Raw genomic sequence first — 14594 nt, 5'->3', positions numbered from 1 at the left:
GTCAAATGCTTTGAGTGTGTCAAATGCTTTAGTCAAATCAATAAATACTGCCATGGCAATTTTGTTTTTATCTCAGGCGATATTAATTTCGTCCGTAAAGTCTTCCAGGAGAGATGTTGTTCCCTTATTTTTCTGAAAACCGTATTGTGTTTTGGAGATAATATGAAATTTCTCTGTATATGTTGCGGGTTTCCTTAATACGATTCACTCCATTATATGATTGATAATTGGTAGTGTTGCTATGTGTCTGTAATTGCTGATTAAAGTTATTTTTCCATGTTTGTATATGGGCGTGATTATTACAGTCTTTAACATTCTTGGTATCTATCCTGTTTTAAATATATTATTTATCAATTTTAGTAGGATAGGGCATAAGATAGTTGCGTGCTGCTTGATATCCTTAGGTCTTACCATCAATTCCTGGACCTTTGTTAGGTTTGGTTTGATTTGATGTATTGCAGAGAGAAGATCTGCTTCTTTTATGGTTCGAAACCGTAATGTGTGTTTTGATTGTGGTCCAAGTGGAGGATCACCTTTTGTGATTGGGGGAATATTTCTGTGTAGTTCTTGTATGGAGTCTACATACAAGAACTACACAGTTTTTGTTTTAAGTTATTGGTTTAAGTTATTTGCTAGGTTTTCGACAGATTTTGCGTCATTCATGAAGGTGTGTTTTATGGTTTCAGAGGTGGTGGTTTTGTGAGGCACAATCTAGCACCTCTTTGATCAGATGCAAAGTTTGTTTCATGTTGTTTGGTGCATAGGTTAAATGTCTCTGTAGTAGTTTCTTTTTTTTTTTTATTCCTTATCTGCGTTGTAAGGCGATTCCTTGTAAACTTATATTTGGTTTTTAAAGCTGCGTTATTTGGATTTCACTTTAATTGTTTCCATAGAGAGTCCTTTCTGTGAATATCTAAGATTAATTTATGCGCTATCCAAGGAGTTTGGCTTGTTTTTGAGCGAATTCTGACTTTCTTTGCAGTTTTCCTATATATTCCTCAAGTGTGAGTTTAATATTGTTGTATATAATTTATAATATGTATACAATAATGTGAAATATATAATAATATGTATATAATATTATTATACTGTATACTGTACATTATAATATTATGTCCCACACAATGAAAATCCTAGAAAGGGTTCTTGATGGAAGATTGCAAAGAACAATTTGACTTCATGCCTAGTAGATCAACTACAGATGATATCTTTGGTATGGCAGATGATGGAAACGTTTCGAGAGAAACAACGGGAGCTACATCTGGCATTTATTGATCTGGAGAAAGAATACGATAGAGTGCCAAGGCAAAGTTTGGAGGTGTCTGAGGGAGAAGAAGATTCCGGCAAAATATGTCAGGTTGGTGCGGGAGATGTACAGAAATGTGAAAACAAAGTGTTCGGACCTGTCTGGGACAGACAGAAAGTTTTCAAGTAACAGTTGGCATACATCAAGGGTCAGCATCAAGTCCGTTTCTGTTTAACATTGTGATGGAGGTGGTGACGGCGGTGGTGAGAGAAGATGCGCCTTGGACAATGTTGTATGGAGATGACATCTTGCTGTTTGCAGAATCATGAGAAGAAGTGGCAGCTAAACTGGAAAGTTAGAGGAAAGTACTGGAAGAGAGGGTATGAGACTGAGCAGAAGTAAGACGGTGTATATGTTTTGCACTGTGGGCGGCGGCCAGGACACAGATCTGGAGCTGGAAGGAAATATCATCAGGAAGGTGAGGGATTTTAGATACTTAGGTTCAACAGTGGAAGAAGATGGAGGGGCTGAGAAGGAAGTGGAATGCAGGATACAAGTGGGTTGAAGGAACTGGAGGGAGATGGCTGGAGTGTTATACGATAAGAGGGTGCCGATCAATCTGAAAGGAAAAATCTATATGACAGTAGTGAGGCCTGCTATGACGTATGCTATGGAAACTGTGGCCGTGAGGAAAAATAACATGATCAGGATGGAAGTAGCAGAGATAAGAATGCTTAGGTGGATGTGCGGTGTGACCAGAAAGGATCGTCTGAGAAATGACTATGTTAGGGGAACAGTGAAAGTTACGAACTTAGGAGCGAAGATACAGGAGGCAAGGTTGATATGGTTTGGTCATGTGATGAGAGAGGACGAATATGTGGGAAGAAGGGTCATGCAGATGGATTTGCAAGGAAGGAGGAAACGTTGGCGGCCAAATACGAGATGGAGGGAGCTGGTAGAAGGGGACTTCAGGATGAAGAACTTGGATGTGGTGAAATCCCAAGACGAGAGGATGTGGAGGAGACTCATCATCCAGAGTGACCCCACTTAAGTGGGACAAGCTGCAGCAGAAGAAAAAAAGAAGTAGAAGAAGATAATATTATAAAATATAATAATAATAATAATTTTTTAATACATTGCATAACAGCTATTATATACATTACATACATTTGATTACATATGATACATTACTTACATTTGATTACATATGATACATTACTTACATTGTTTACATGTGTTACTTTTGTTTACATTTGTTTACATGTGTTGAAGATAATATTATAAAATATAATAATAATAATAATTTTTTAATACATTGCATAACAGCTATTATATACATTACATACATTTGATTACATATGATACATTACTTACATTTGTTTACGTGTGTTACTTACATTACGTACATTGGTTTACATATAATACATACGTTACATACATTGGTTTTCATGTGATACGAACATTACATGCATTTGGTTACATATGATACATCTTGGATGAGAACTAATTTCTCCGCTTTCATCCTCGAAGCTTATGTGTAAGCTTATCTGAGGATGACACCAGTTGGTTATTATGAATTGTTTTTTTTTTTTTTTGCTGTGTTGGGAAGCTGCGAAATCTGTGATTGAGAAATTCGCGCGCGCGCACTCACACATACACAGACGCACGCACGCGCAATAACTTGGAATGCATTGAAGCATCGCTGAACTGGAAGCCTGACCGAATATATTGTGTTTCATTAAATTTGTATGGTATTTTGGGTGCGTGTTTCTTGTTCATAGTATATCCTTAGAGCTCGTTACAGGCTGTAGTTTTAAGTTTCTGTATTCAAAAGGTAATTTGTTTATCATGTCTGGGATGTAGAAGTTTCGCGTGGCCTTTCCGTAGTGATTATTGTATTTATATGTGATATAATTAGTAGTCTGAGGTCTTGTTATACGGTAAGTATTTCTGACTGTCCTGTAGCTGGAAATAACGTTTTAGCAAAGCTGCATAGTGACATAAATGTTTTCATGTCAGTATTGTTTGTTCTGACATTGCAATGTTTATAAGGTCGTGATTTTCTTTTTGTTCCCAAAAGATCAGTTTTGTCATTTTGTACTGTAGCGACATTAATCTATTTAATTTGTAGGGTGCACACAGAACATACGTTGTTATAGCGTATCTTAGTATATTGTGACATAGTGCTTTGTATATTAGTGTTTTTAGGCGTGTGGGAACTATTCTATTAACCTGTAGAGTTTGCCGCTTATTGTTCGGAGTTTGTTGTGTAGATGTTTTATATGGCTATTCCAGTTCGTATCTGCATCGAAGTAAATTCCAAGGTATCGTATTGTTTCAACCTGAGTGATTGTAGTGGTTCTGCTGTTCTGTGTGTTTTTTATGTTGGAAAGTGGATGTTGGATGGTTATATATTTGTTATCAACTGGTCGAGTCAGTGGATTTCTGAATATCATTAATTTAGTCTTTTCTGAGTTTAGGTGTATGGAGTTTTTCGTGAGCCAGTCTATGATCAGATTTATGTCATGTTGCATATTTCTTTGGGCTATGCTTGCGTTATTATGGATGGATATTATTTCTGTATCGTCTGTGTATTGGAATATCTTAACTTTGAGTGGTAGCTGATTAATATCGTGAGTGTAAATGTTGAATAGAGTTGGGGAGAGTACAGCTCCATGTGGTACTCCACAGGTTACTGGTAGCTCTCTGCTTCGGTTTGACCCGATACGTGTGAAATGCTTTCTATTTTGAAGGTAGTTTGTAAACCACCTGTGAAGAGGCCCGTCTATTCCAACATGCCTCAGCTTTTCTAACAAGGTTTGATGTGTAAGTGTATCGAATGCTTTAGTTAGCTCAATAAAGACTACCATGGCAATTTTGTTTTTGTCCAAGGCGGTATTAATTACGTCCGTAGTCTTCCAGGAGAGATGTTGTTCCCTTATTTTTCTGGAAACCATATTGTGTTTTGGGAATAATATGAAAGATCTCAGTGTATGCTGTGAGTTTCTTCAGTATGATCCGCTCCATAATTTGATTGATAATTGGTAATGTCGCTATGGGTTTGTAATTGCTGATTAAATTTCTTTCTCCCTGTTTGTATATGAGTGTGATTATGGCTGTCTTTAGCATACTTGGTATCTGTCCTGTTTTAAATATTTTATTTATTAGTTTTAGTAGGATAGGACATAAACTAGTTGCATGTTGCTTTATATCTTTAGGTCTGAAACCATCTATTCCTGGGCCTTTGTTTGGTTTGATTTGATTTATTGCAGAGAGAAATTCTGCTTCTCTTATGGTTGGGAACCATAATCCCTGTTTTGATTGTGGTCCAAGTGGAGGGTTTCGTTTTGTGATTGGGGGAATATTTCTGTGTAGTTCTTGAATGGAGTCTGCAAAGTATTGGTTAAAGTCATTTGCTAGTTGTTGGATAGGTTTTGCGTCTTTCATGAAGCTGTGTTTTATGGTTTCGGAGGCGGTGGTGTTGGGAACAAAATCTAGCATCTCATTGATCAGATACCAGGTTTGTTTCATGTTGTTTTGTGCAGAGGTTAGTTGTTCTCTGTAGTAGCTTCTTTTTGCATTTCCGATTTGTGTTGTAAGGGATTCCTTGTTATCTTATATTCAGTTTTTAAAGCTGTGTTATTTAGATATCGCTTTAATTCTTTCCATAAAGCGTCCTTCCTGTGTATTTCTGGGATTAAGTTGTGTTATCCAAGGATTGTGTGTTGTTTTTGAACGAATTCAGATTTTCTTTGTAGCTTTCTTATATATTTCCTTCAGTGTGAGTTTAATGTTGTTGTATAAGATATCTGCTGAATCTGATGCTAGGTGTTCCCAGTCTGTTTTTCTTATTTCGTGGTTGACTATTTCTTCATCTATTATTGTGTTCTGTCGCTTTTCCTCTGTGGGACATTGCATGGATATTGTCTTGGTGTGCAGGTTTAGAGCGGTGAAGTAATGGTCTGCTACTTTGCACTTTATGACTGATGCAGTGTAACTATTTGGTGGTCTCGGACGTTTACATGATCTAGACAGGAGGCAGTGATAGTATTTCCGAATATTTCTTCTCTAGTACCTGATGTTATTGTTGGTATTAGATTATACATTGATAGTGTGTCTAGCTATTGTACAGTGTTGTTCTGGTTTTCGTTTGCAATATTTATGTTTATGTCGCCAATTATCATTAGGTGTTCGGTTGAGCATGTTTCTTGGCTTGAAAGCCAGCAATTGAGTTCGTTCAAGAATTTTATTATGTTTTGGTTTGGTGGCCTGTAAATAGCATTTATTATTATGGGATGCTTTGTTTTAGTGGTATTAGTGATTTGGAGGCAAAGGGTTTCAGCATGCTCAAACTGATTGGCCGTTTCTTTTGCTATTAATTTTTGTTTGATAAATATTAATATTCCACCCCCTCTTTTTGTTTGGAGGCATGATCTATGTTGTTGGAAGCCTGGAATTTGGAAAGCAGTCGCTTCGTCATTGGTTATGGATACTTCTATAAGAACCAATATCAGTAATATCAGTGTAATTCCTCAGATAAGCCTGTAACAATAACCAATGTTTTCGGATGCTTCTGATGTTAATATGCAAGATTGAGAGACCTCTCGCTTGTACTGTGTTTTGTTTGCATGCATCAAGCGATTCTAAAGTACAATTAATGATGTATTCTGGTGTAATTACATCTATCTGATGGTTCACATTCATTTTTGTTGTGTTGAGTTCTTCTTATTGAAGTAAGTTGGAGTCTTTTGTTTCACTCTGGTAAACTGTCTATATCTTCAGAGCTTGTTATTTGTATATACTTTGAAGTCTGTGACTTTCTCAGGAATATTTTGCCGTCTTTGATCCATAAAAATGATACTTTTTTTTCTGTTTTTTCTTTTCTTGCTTGGTACAAAAGATTCTGATTGAAAGGTGTTAAATACCCAGATAGAAAGATTGGCGTATTGCTTTGCGATGCACTTAAATCCTTATCTACTGGTTTTTCAGTCTGCTGGCTTTTATGAGATTGTCTCTTGTAGCTTTGCTTGTCAGACGAACTATGACTGGTGTAGGTCGTGGCGAGCCTCGTTTTCTGTTCTTCCTGGGAAACCGATTTATGGGTTGAATATCATTATTCTCTGGGGGGATGTCAATTGCATGGCCTAACTTTAAAACTACGTCTCTGAGATTTTCTGTGGATTCGGTTTCTGGAAGACCATTTATGCCAAGGTCTTCTTAATATTGTTGTTGGTTTAAAACTTCGTATTGTAGTTTCTGGTAATTAAATTCTTGAGGGAGTTCCGATGTGTCTTTTATCAATTTGTGCTGCCTGTCAGTTAATGCGTTAATGCTGGTTTTAATGTTTTTACAATTTGTAAGACTTCTTCGACTTTTGAATTATTAAATTTAACAAACTCTTCATATTCGCTAATTTTTTTTTGTTATTTCTTTATTCTGTTTATTAAATAGTTTTTGGACAAGATCTACCAAGCTGGCTTTTATATTTTCTAAACCTATTTCTAGCAATAAATTTACGGAATTCGAATTATAAGACTCATCCGTATTTTGTTGTCTGTACAGTTCATCGTCCGATGTTGCCTCCGGTGTAATCCGTTGTGCCGTGGGTGGCGGCGTTTCTTTGTTCTCTCTACTGTTTAGGCACTTCCATTCTTCTCGTTTGGCCTTGGATTTAGGTTGCCAAGTTGTTTCTGAAAATCCGGAACATGTAAAGTGAAGATTCCTATGGCATTTCCTGCAGTTTGTATGACTTCCGTCGGACGGTAATTCCTTGCACTTGTTGCACTTCATGACTCACCTTTCTTCCTTTGGACAGCTGCAAAGATGGCGACGTCATTTGTTCTATACTCGTTAGCAACCACGGTGTACGCTTCAATTTTTAGCACACTCAAATTTTGGATTCCACTGGCCGATTTCGATGAATTATATGTCACTGTCTTCAGCGTGACAAGTATAGTTAGTTTATGACACTTTTAAATTAAAAACAGGAGTTAGAACCACATTAAAACTATAAAAACGGGACAGCGATACGACAATACAACTGTTCGTATGCCTACACAGCGCGCCCTGTGTAGGCATACGAAATAATAATAATGATAATAATAATAATAAATACCTAGAAATATTAGAAGCCAATTATATCCTCTACTCGAAAGTTAAACAACAGGCAGCATCGGAATACATCAAAAGAGTTAGAAATATTCTGAAAACAAAACTAAACACAATTAGTGCAATGAATTCTTGGGCAGTAACAGTGATCCAATACACAGCTGGCATAATAGATTGGACAAAAGAAGACCTAGACAAACTGGACCGCAAAACTAGAAGAAAAACTAATGACTATGCATCATGCATTACATCCACGAAGTGATCTGGACCAGTTGTACCTACTGAGGAGAATAGGGGGACGGGGACTGCTGCAAGTAGACAGACTGTGGAAGAAGAAGAAGGAATTATTTTAAGAAGTTACATCGCCAATAGCTCTGAACCAATGCTTCAAGCAATTACAAAGAGGGCGTTCTAAAAGCAACAGGAAACAAATCCGATTACAAAAAGGAACACCAAAATAACCAATATGTGTGTGCTGGAAAAATAAACCCTTCGTGGCCAATTTCTTCGAGATACTGAGGAGAAAATTGACGTGAACAAGTTGTGGCAATTGCTAAAATACGGATACATTAAAAAAGAAACAGAAGGATTTATTCTAGCAGCTCATGAACAGGCATTACAAACTAATGCAATCAAAGCAAAAATTTTGAACATCAATAATAACACCAAATGCAGATTATGCGGATTAAGCAGAAATGCAGATCAGAAAGATGAGACTGTAGAGCACCAGTCAGTGCCTGCAGCAAAATAACTCAGACTCAAACTGACTATAAATACCGCCATGATTAAGTGGCCAAAATAATTCATTGGCATGTTGCAAAAAATATGCCTTTCCTACTGATAACTGGTGGCAACATAAAATAGAGACTGTATTGAAAATGAAACAGCAAAAATTCTCTGGGAGTTTCGAATACAAACTGATCGGCATTATGAACACAACAGACCTTACATCACAGTTATCGAAAATAGACAGGTTTAGATTATTTATATCGCAGTACTCAGAGAAAAAAACATTATCAACAAAGAACTGGAAAAAATGACTAAATATCGAGATCTGGCAATCGAAATTGGCCGACTGTTGCTTAAACACACCAAAGTCATCTAATAGTTATCGGCGCACTTGGTGGAACTTCAAATAAGCTATCACATTATTTACAGCAATTTAAAATCAATGAAGTGATCCCATATGACCTACAAAAAACAGCATTACTTGGAACACTCCATATTTTACGACGCTACCTGACGGACCATTCCTAGATTCTTGGGTAGAATCTGAATTGTTCTGTATGACCTGTCAATTTTTTGTTTAAATAATGTTATTTAAATCTTGTTTTGACTGTGCATCAGTTATGTGAATAAAATAATAATAATAATAATATACAGCTAGGGTTTACTTTTATATAACCCAAACTGCATGACATATTTTGCAACTTCCACTTTACAGCTACTTCAAAATATGTTTACACGGAATAGAAAATGCTTGGAGACTCAGTTGGTATAGACGAATCCCTTGGTTGGAAAAACACCGAGTTCAAATCCCGTGTATGAGGAAAGGAACCTTTATCAATAAAATGGTGAGTTAACCTATCTCATACGGTGGTGGAAGTTTTTATAGTGAAATCGGGTTTTTCATCTTTCAAAATAGGAAAACCGGTCCCGAATTTGATTGATAATGTATTGATGGCACCGCTGATTCCTTTAAAATGATTTCTTAAGAAAATAATAGTGAGACACATATGATAAAATACAGCATTGCCTTATCAAACAATATTGCAATTGGTCGTAATGTAATTTTGTCTATAAACCGCCAGTAGGTTCTGGACTATTTGTGTTCAAGGATGAAAAAACCAGAATTTCCAGAGGAAAATCTCTTTACATCTATATGAGTGAACTAATTCATCTTTAGTAGGGAATAAATTATATTTAATTTATGAGTTTAAATTTCTTTTAAATCAAATTATTTGAAATTTCAACAAGGAACGGCTCAAGGAAGTTATTATTCTACAAATATTTCAGTTTTTAGAAAATAATTTGTAGCGAAAGAATTATATAGGTTACTTTCTAAACCATTATTATTTGAAAAGGCAGAAGGCGTTTAAGAAGAATATCAAATCCAGGCATGAAATTGTTGTTATCTTCTACATTTTGAAAGATTACATTCTCAAATACTACTCTTAATTTAAGAAATATTTTAATTTTTCTTGTAGAAAGCTGGAGGTAGCGAAGCATTGGATATTATTAGGAATCACATAGTGCATCACGAAAGTTCTCTGGTAAACTCAATGCAAGAGGGCGTGCGTAGAGTGCTAAGAGACAAATATGCTTTTCTTTATAGCGATGGTTTAATTACAATACTGGCTGTTGATCACGGAAGACAAAATTTCTATATAGGAAAGGAAGAGTTTTATTCCCTTTCTGGAGGAATGTACATCCAGCATTCCCATCCATGTAGAGAAGCTCTGAGTATCACGTGAATATTACGAAATAATGCTTACCATTGTTATCTGAAAGGCGAACTTCTGATATTTAATCAAGTGAATTATAATGACGAGTACAGGAATTGATTATTTTTTTAACTTTTATTATAAATTATTGTAAAACATATAACACTAAACTTTAAACTACCCTGTACATAAAGTAGATTTGTTGTTAAAAGGTAGTTTCTTATTATATAGGTGGGGGAGGTTGAGTGGGAATGGAAATATCTGAGGGAGTATGAGATTGTGAAGTTGAAGGGACATTCTGCATGACTTATCCTGTATATGCATTTTCTGGTTACTATTACATTAAAAATGATTTTTTTTTAAATTTTCCTTCTAGGATTCTGAAAATCATCGAAGCAGGACTGGATATCAAGTGGAGAAATCTTGAATTGTTCCTTAAAGAATTACCGTCGCAATTAAAGTCGGAACCCGCTTCGGAAAAGACAGTTCTTCAAATGAAGCATCTTTTCGGCGCTTTTGTCGTAATTATTTCTGGATGCATCTTATCACTCCTATGCTTCTTTATGGAAATCCTAAAGAAGGGTGTAAAATAAACACACAAAAACTCTTTGGACTTTCTTCGTTATGAGTACCAAAAGAATTAACAGCAATTTAAATGTTAGCTAGTAGTTTCGATCACCACCGTATAAATGAGTGGCGGCTGTATTCTTCAAAATATCTCATAAACAAAAGGATAATAGTTAAGTTAAGTGGTTAAGTTATATTGGATTAAATTAAGAAAACGCATTACAATTAAAAGTGATCACACCGCAAAAACATATTCAAGAGATTGCATTTTGTTATAATTACGAGAGTATTTAAAAAAAAAAATAAGATGATGGTATCGCCAAGAAACGAATCGTAGGAGATGGTTTGAATACGTTAAGAAAATGATGTGATCGTCGGTTACTTCACATGATCGCCAGATGTCACCAGTGGGCCATGTTAGGCAATATTGTCAGTTACAAAAGGCACCATGACTGCAAATACGATTCGTAAGTTTTGGCGAAAACCTTACCAAGTTTGCAAGATAATTTGTAGCAAACTGGCTCCTTTAAAATATCCACTGAAATTAGTAGTTTCTCTTCAAAATATCCTGCTTCATTAATCATGACAAGCTCACGTATAGATGGGAATATTTTTAACGGAGTTTTTTTAAGCATGACAAATCCTGTAAGAATAATTAATACGTGTATGTTAGAGTATGTAATTGTAAATGCTCATTGGTATGTGTCAGTACTGATTTGCTAGCTGCCTACTTTATGTATATATATAGTATATTATATGTATATAATACATATAATATACTATATATATACATATACATATATATACTGCATATAATATATATATATATATATATATATATTATATGTAGAAAGTATTTTACCTTGGGTATAATAAATCTTAAAAATACCAAGCAATTTTAAACCTGGTTTTACTCCATTTCCCAAGTAAGGAAACAAACAGACAAGTCAAGTTTGCACTTGCAAGTGACGCAAGTCTAGCTGATCCTACTGGTAGTGCAAGACCGAGGCAACTAGTGGAAAAGGTGGCATAAGATCTGATCACTAATCTTAATATTTACCCTTAATGCCAAAACACATCTCCAAGAAGGGGATGTATGATGTTTTGTATTAAAGGCAAGGGGCCACTACCCAGACCGGTTTCGACCTTTATTGAGGTGCGAATAGGAGTTCATGTTCCTCATCATCGGCCTTTGGAGTAAAACGCATGCTGAGGATCAGCAGACAGCGTGAGGGGAAAGAACGAAAGTTAGAGTAGGATAGTAGGAGATAAAAGAGGCCTCAGTCGACCTGTTTTAGCCGTTCCACAATGTGGGTTTGGCTAAGAAGTCTATACACATAATCTCCTATCACCTGTTTTATTTTATTTTATTTTATTTTATTTATTTTGTTATATAAAATAAAATTACCATACATAAATCAAAATTTAAAAAACCTAAGGTTCGCATTTAAGTTTGTCCGAATCAATAAAACTTATCAGGTGTTTGTGGAGGATGTCTGTCAACCCCTGCTTTCGAGCGATATTTAGAAAATTACTATTAGCTCTTAATTGTTATTAATTAATAAATAAAGTTTCTTGATTAATAAATGTGATAACCTTACTCTTATTCCAAATTTTAAAGTTACTTGTTGTTGTTAGATTGCTTAGGGCTTAAGGTCCAGGATAGATTAAAATTAAAATGTTTTTTAATAGTATTAATAGCATTGTGGCGAACTACCAGACCTTGTACCATTGGGACTCAGAGTTCGGGTAGAATCTGGCCCGGGAGATGCCGCTCACAAGGAGCAGCACCGCCTCGCTGTAAGCCTTCGCAGCCCGGGTTCTCAGATCTACCCCTCCTTTGGAATGTGAAAAACCATGTGAACTAAGATTTGTAGTGAATCAGACAAGAAACATATTTTCGCCAAGGAGGAGCTAGACGGCATGTCGTGAAATTTACAGGAATATGCAGGGTTTGATATGTCCCTGTATGAGGAAGCATATTTTGGGCGGTTTACAGTATTTATTTACAAACTTAAAGTCGCCTAGCAGATGTCTTTCTTGTGCTAAGAAACGAAGTAAATAGAAAGAAAAACCTTTCTTTATTGTTACATACATTAGCTCTGCGTCGCGTACCTGGGATTTTTTCCGTACTTTCCAGATGTGATACTTCAATACATTTATTAAGAAAATAGTAAATTTTTGGGTCTTGCTAACCGGTGGAGGAAATTGTAGATATACGACCTCCTCCAGCGACAACATCGGGATTTGCAGTGCTGTGTTGAGTCTCTGCCAGACGCGCTGAGCAGGTGGACAAAAGTAAAAAAAAATGCTCCACCGTCTCCACGGCCCGGCAGATATCGCAGAAGGGATCGCACGGACTGGGTACATACCTGGATTTGATTAGTTTCACCGGGAGCCACCGGTAGGCTATTCGCCAGGCTAGATCCCGATGAAAAGGCTGTCCCCAGCTATTTTTAATGTTTCTAAAAATAATTTCGTTATTTATCCTGAGATTGGGTGCATCACACCTGGAGAGTTGGAAGAAATCCCAGTATATTGCTTTTGGTTTGTGTGTGAGGATTTCTGTTCCATTGTCTCTGAGTGTTGTGAGTAATTTCACTAGTGTGCGGTACTACTGGGGCACAACCTTTGCGCGGGGTCCAGCATAGTCGGTGATCCCAAAGAGGGGGAGAAAAAATCCTATAAAATATCTAATTAGGAGGCCGGAAGCGTGGTTGGAGTTTAAGGCCTTCCGTACGGTTTTGAACGTATTTGCATGTAGCAAGTTTTTGAGATCAGACAGAGCGTAACCCCCTTCTTCATGTTTTAGTTGTAGGTATTCTTTTTTTACCTCGTGTTTTTTATCATTCCAGAAAAAGTCTATGAGCTTTTTTTGATAATTGATTTTCTTGTAGTAGTGTGATGCCTGTGATGTTGACGGTGTGCATCAGCATTGGAGTAATGATTGTTCTTATTACTGTGGCTCTGCCATAAAAGGAGAAAAAGGTTGGTTTGAACAACCTTATCCTTTCCATGCTTGTTTCCTGCAATTTTTGAACTGGTAATGCTAGGGGGTCTCAGAAAAAGGAACGCCTAGAATTGTTAGGGGCTGCGTATGCAGCGTTAAACCGTAGGGAAGTCCAGTGTTATGGAAATTTCCAAAACTTTTGATTTTAGGTTTTTGTGCGTTAACGCGAAGACCACTGACTATGCTGAAGTTTTGCAGTATGTCAAGATAGATATAGATGGACTCAGAATCTCTGAGTGTAGCCACTACATTATCTGCATATACCACTATTTTGCATTGTCTGGAGACTTGGGGCAGTGGAATACCGGTAATTGCGGGGGGTGTTCTCAATTTTCCTGATCAGGGGTTCTAACGATAGGGAGAAGAGGAGGGGGCTTAGCGGGCAGCCTTGCCTAACCCCTCTCTTTATACGGATTGGTTCTGTCAGAAACCCATTAATAGATAGTTGGGTCGAGGCCTCCGCGTACATGTTTTTAATTGTACGCCGAAGTCTCGGCCCACGCCTATTTTATTGAGGGTGTCCTGCAAGTACACGTGGTTGACGCTGTCGAACGTTTTTTCCAGGTCTGTGGAGAGAAGTGCCAGGGGGTATTTTTTTCCTTTGCCAGTTCAATGTGAAATCCTAACTACTATCGATAGAAAAAAAAAGCGAAATGTTAGCAAGGGCCAAAGTCGAGGAACGCTGCATAATGCATAATATTACTGACTGGATGGGTGAAGCAAATATGCTTTTCGTTTTCCCCTTTGTCTGTTACGGAAGTGTTTTGAATGGGTTGTTTAATGAGCTTTATGCTCTCCACCTGATGGCTGTGAGTTTAGCTGTGTTTAGCTGGACGTAGGATGTACTTTGGCCTTTTGTGTTTGTGTCTTTCTTCTTCGTTATATTCTGAGGCTTCCTTGATCAACGGGTTTGGATGGTTGCTTGTTGTGGCGAAGAATTTCTCAGCAAGATCTATGAGTAGGGGGGAGATGTAAGGGATGTTCATTTCTCTGTGGATTTGTGAGTTTCTGATGAACCAAGGGGCGTCTAAGATCATCCTCAGGCATTTGTTCTGTATTCCCTGTAGTTTTTGGATGTTTGTATTCGTAGTATGACTCCATGCAGGAGATGCGTATGTGATGACCGGGCGTATTACCATCTTGTAGATGAGAAGCTTCGTTTGTATGTCCAGTTTGCTTTTCCTGTTGATCATAGGGTAGAGCTGCGCGATTACTTTTG

General features: G+C 36.9%; 1 protein-coding gene across 1 annotated transcript in view; it reads left to right on the top strand.

Moving 5' to 3' along the window:
* Positions 1 to 14594, top strand: part of LOC150094857 (glutamate receptor ionotropic, delta-1-like) — a 65473-nt gene that overhangs the window by 2973 nt on the left and 47906 nt on the right. The window contains exon 2 of the mRNA XM_090411681.1: positions 9562 to 9824. Coding sequence (XP_090267807.1) covers positions 9562 to 9824 — 263 coding nt within the window. The remainder of the gene's footprint in view (positions 1 to 9561; positions 9825 to 14594) is intronic.

Source organism: Typopeltis vanoorti, chromosome 21 (assembly GCF_054136105.1).
Source record: "Typopeltis vanoorti isolate ZY-2024b chromosome 21, IOZ_Tvanoo_1.0, whole genome shotgun sequence".
Lineage (NCBI taxonomy): Eukaryota > Metazoa > Arthropoda > Arachnida > Uropygi > Thelyphonidae > Typopeltis > Typopeltis vanoorti.
This window is presented reverse-complemented; position numbering and strand designations above follow the sequence as displayed.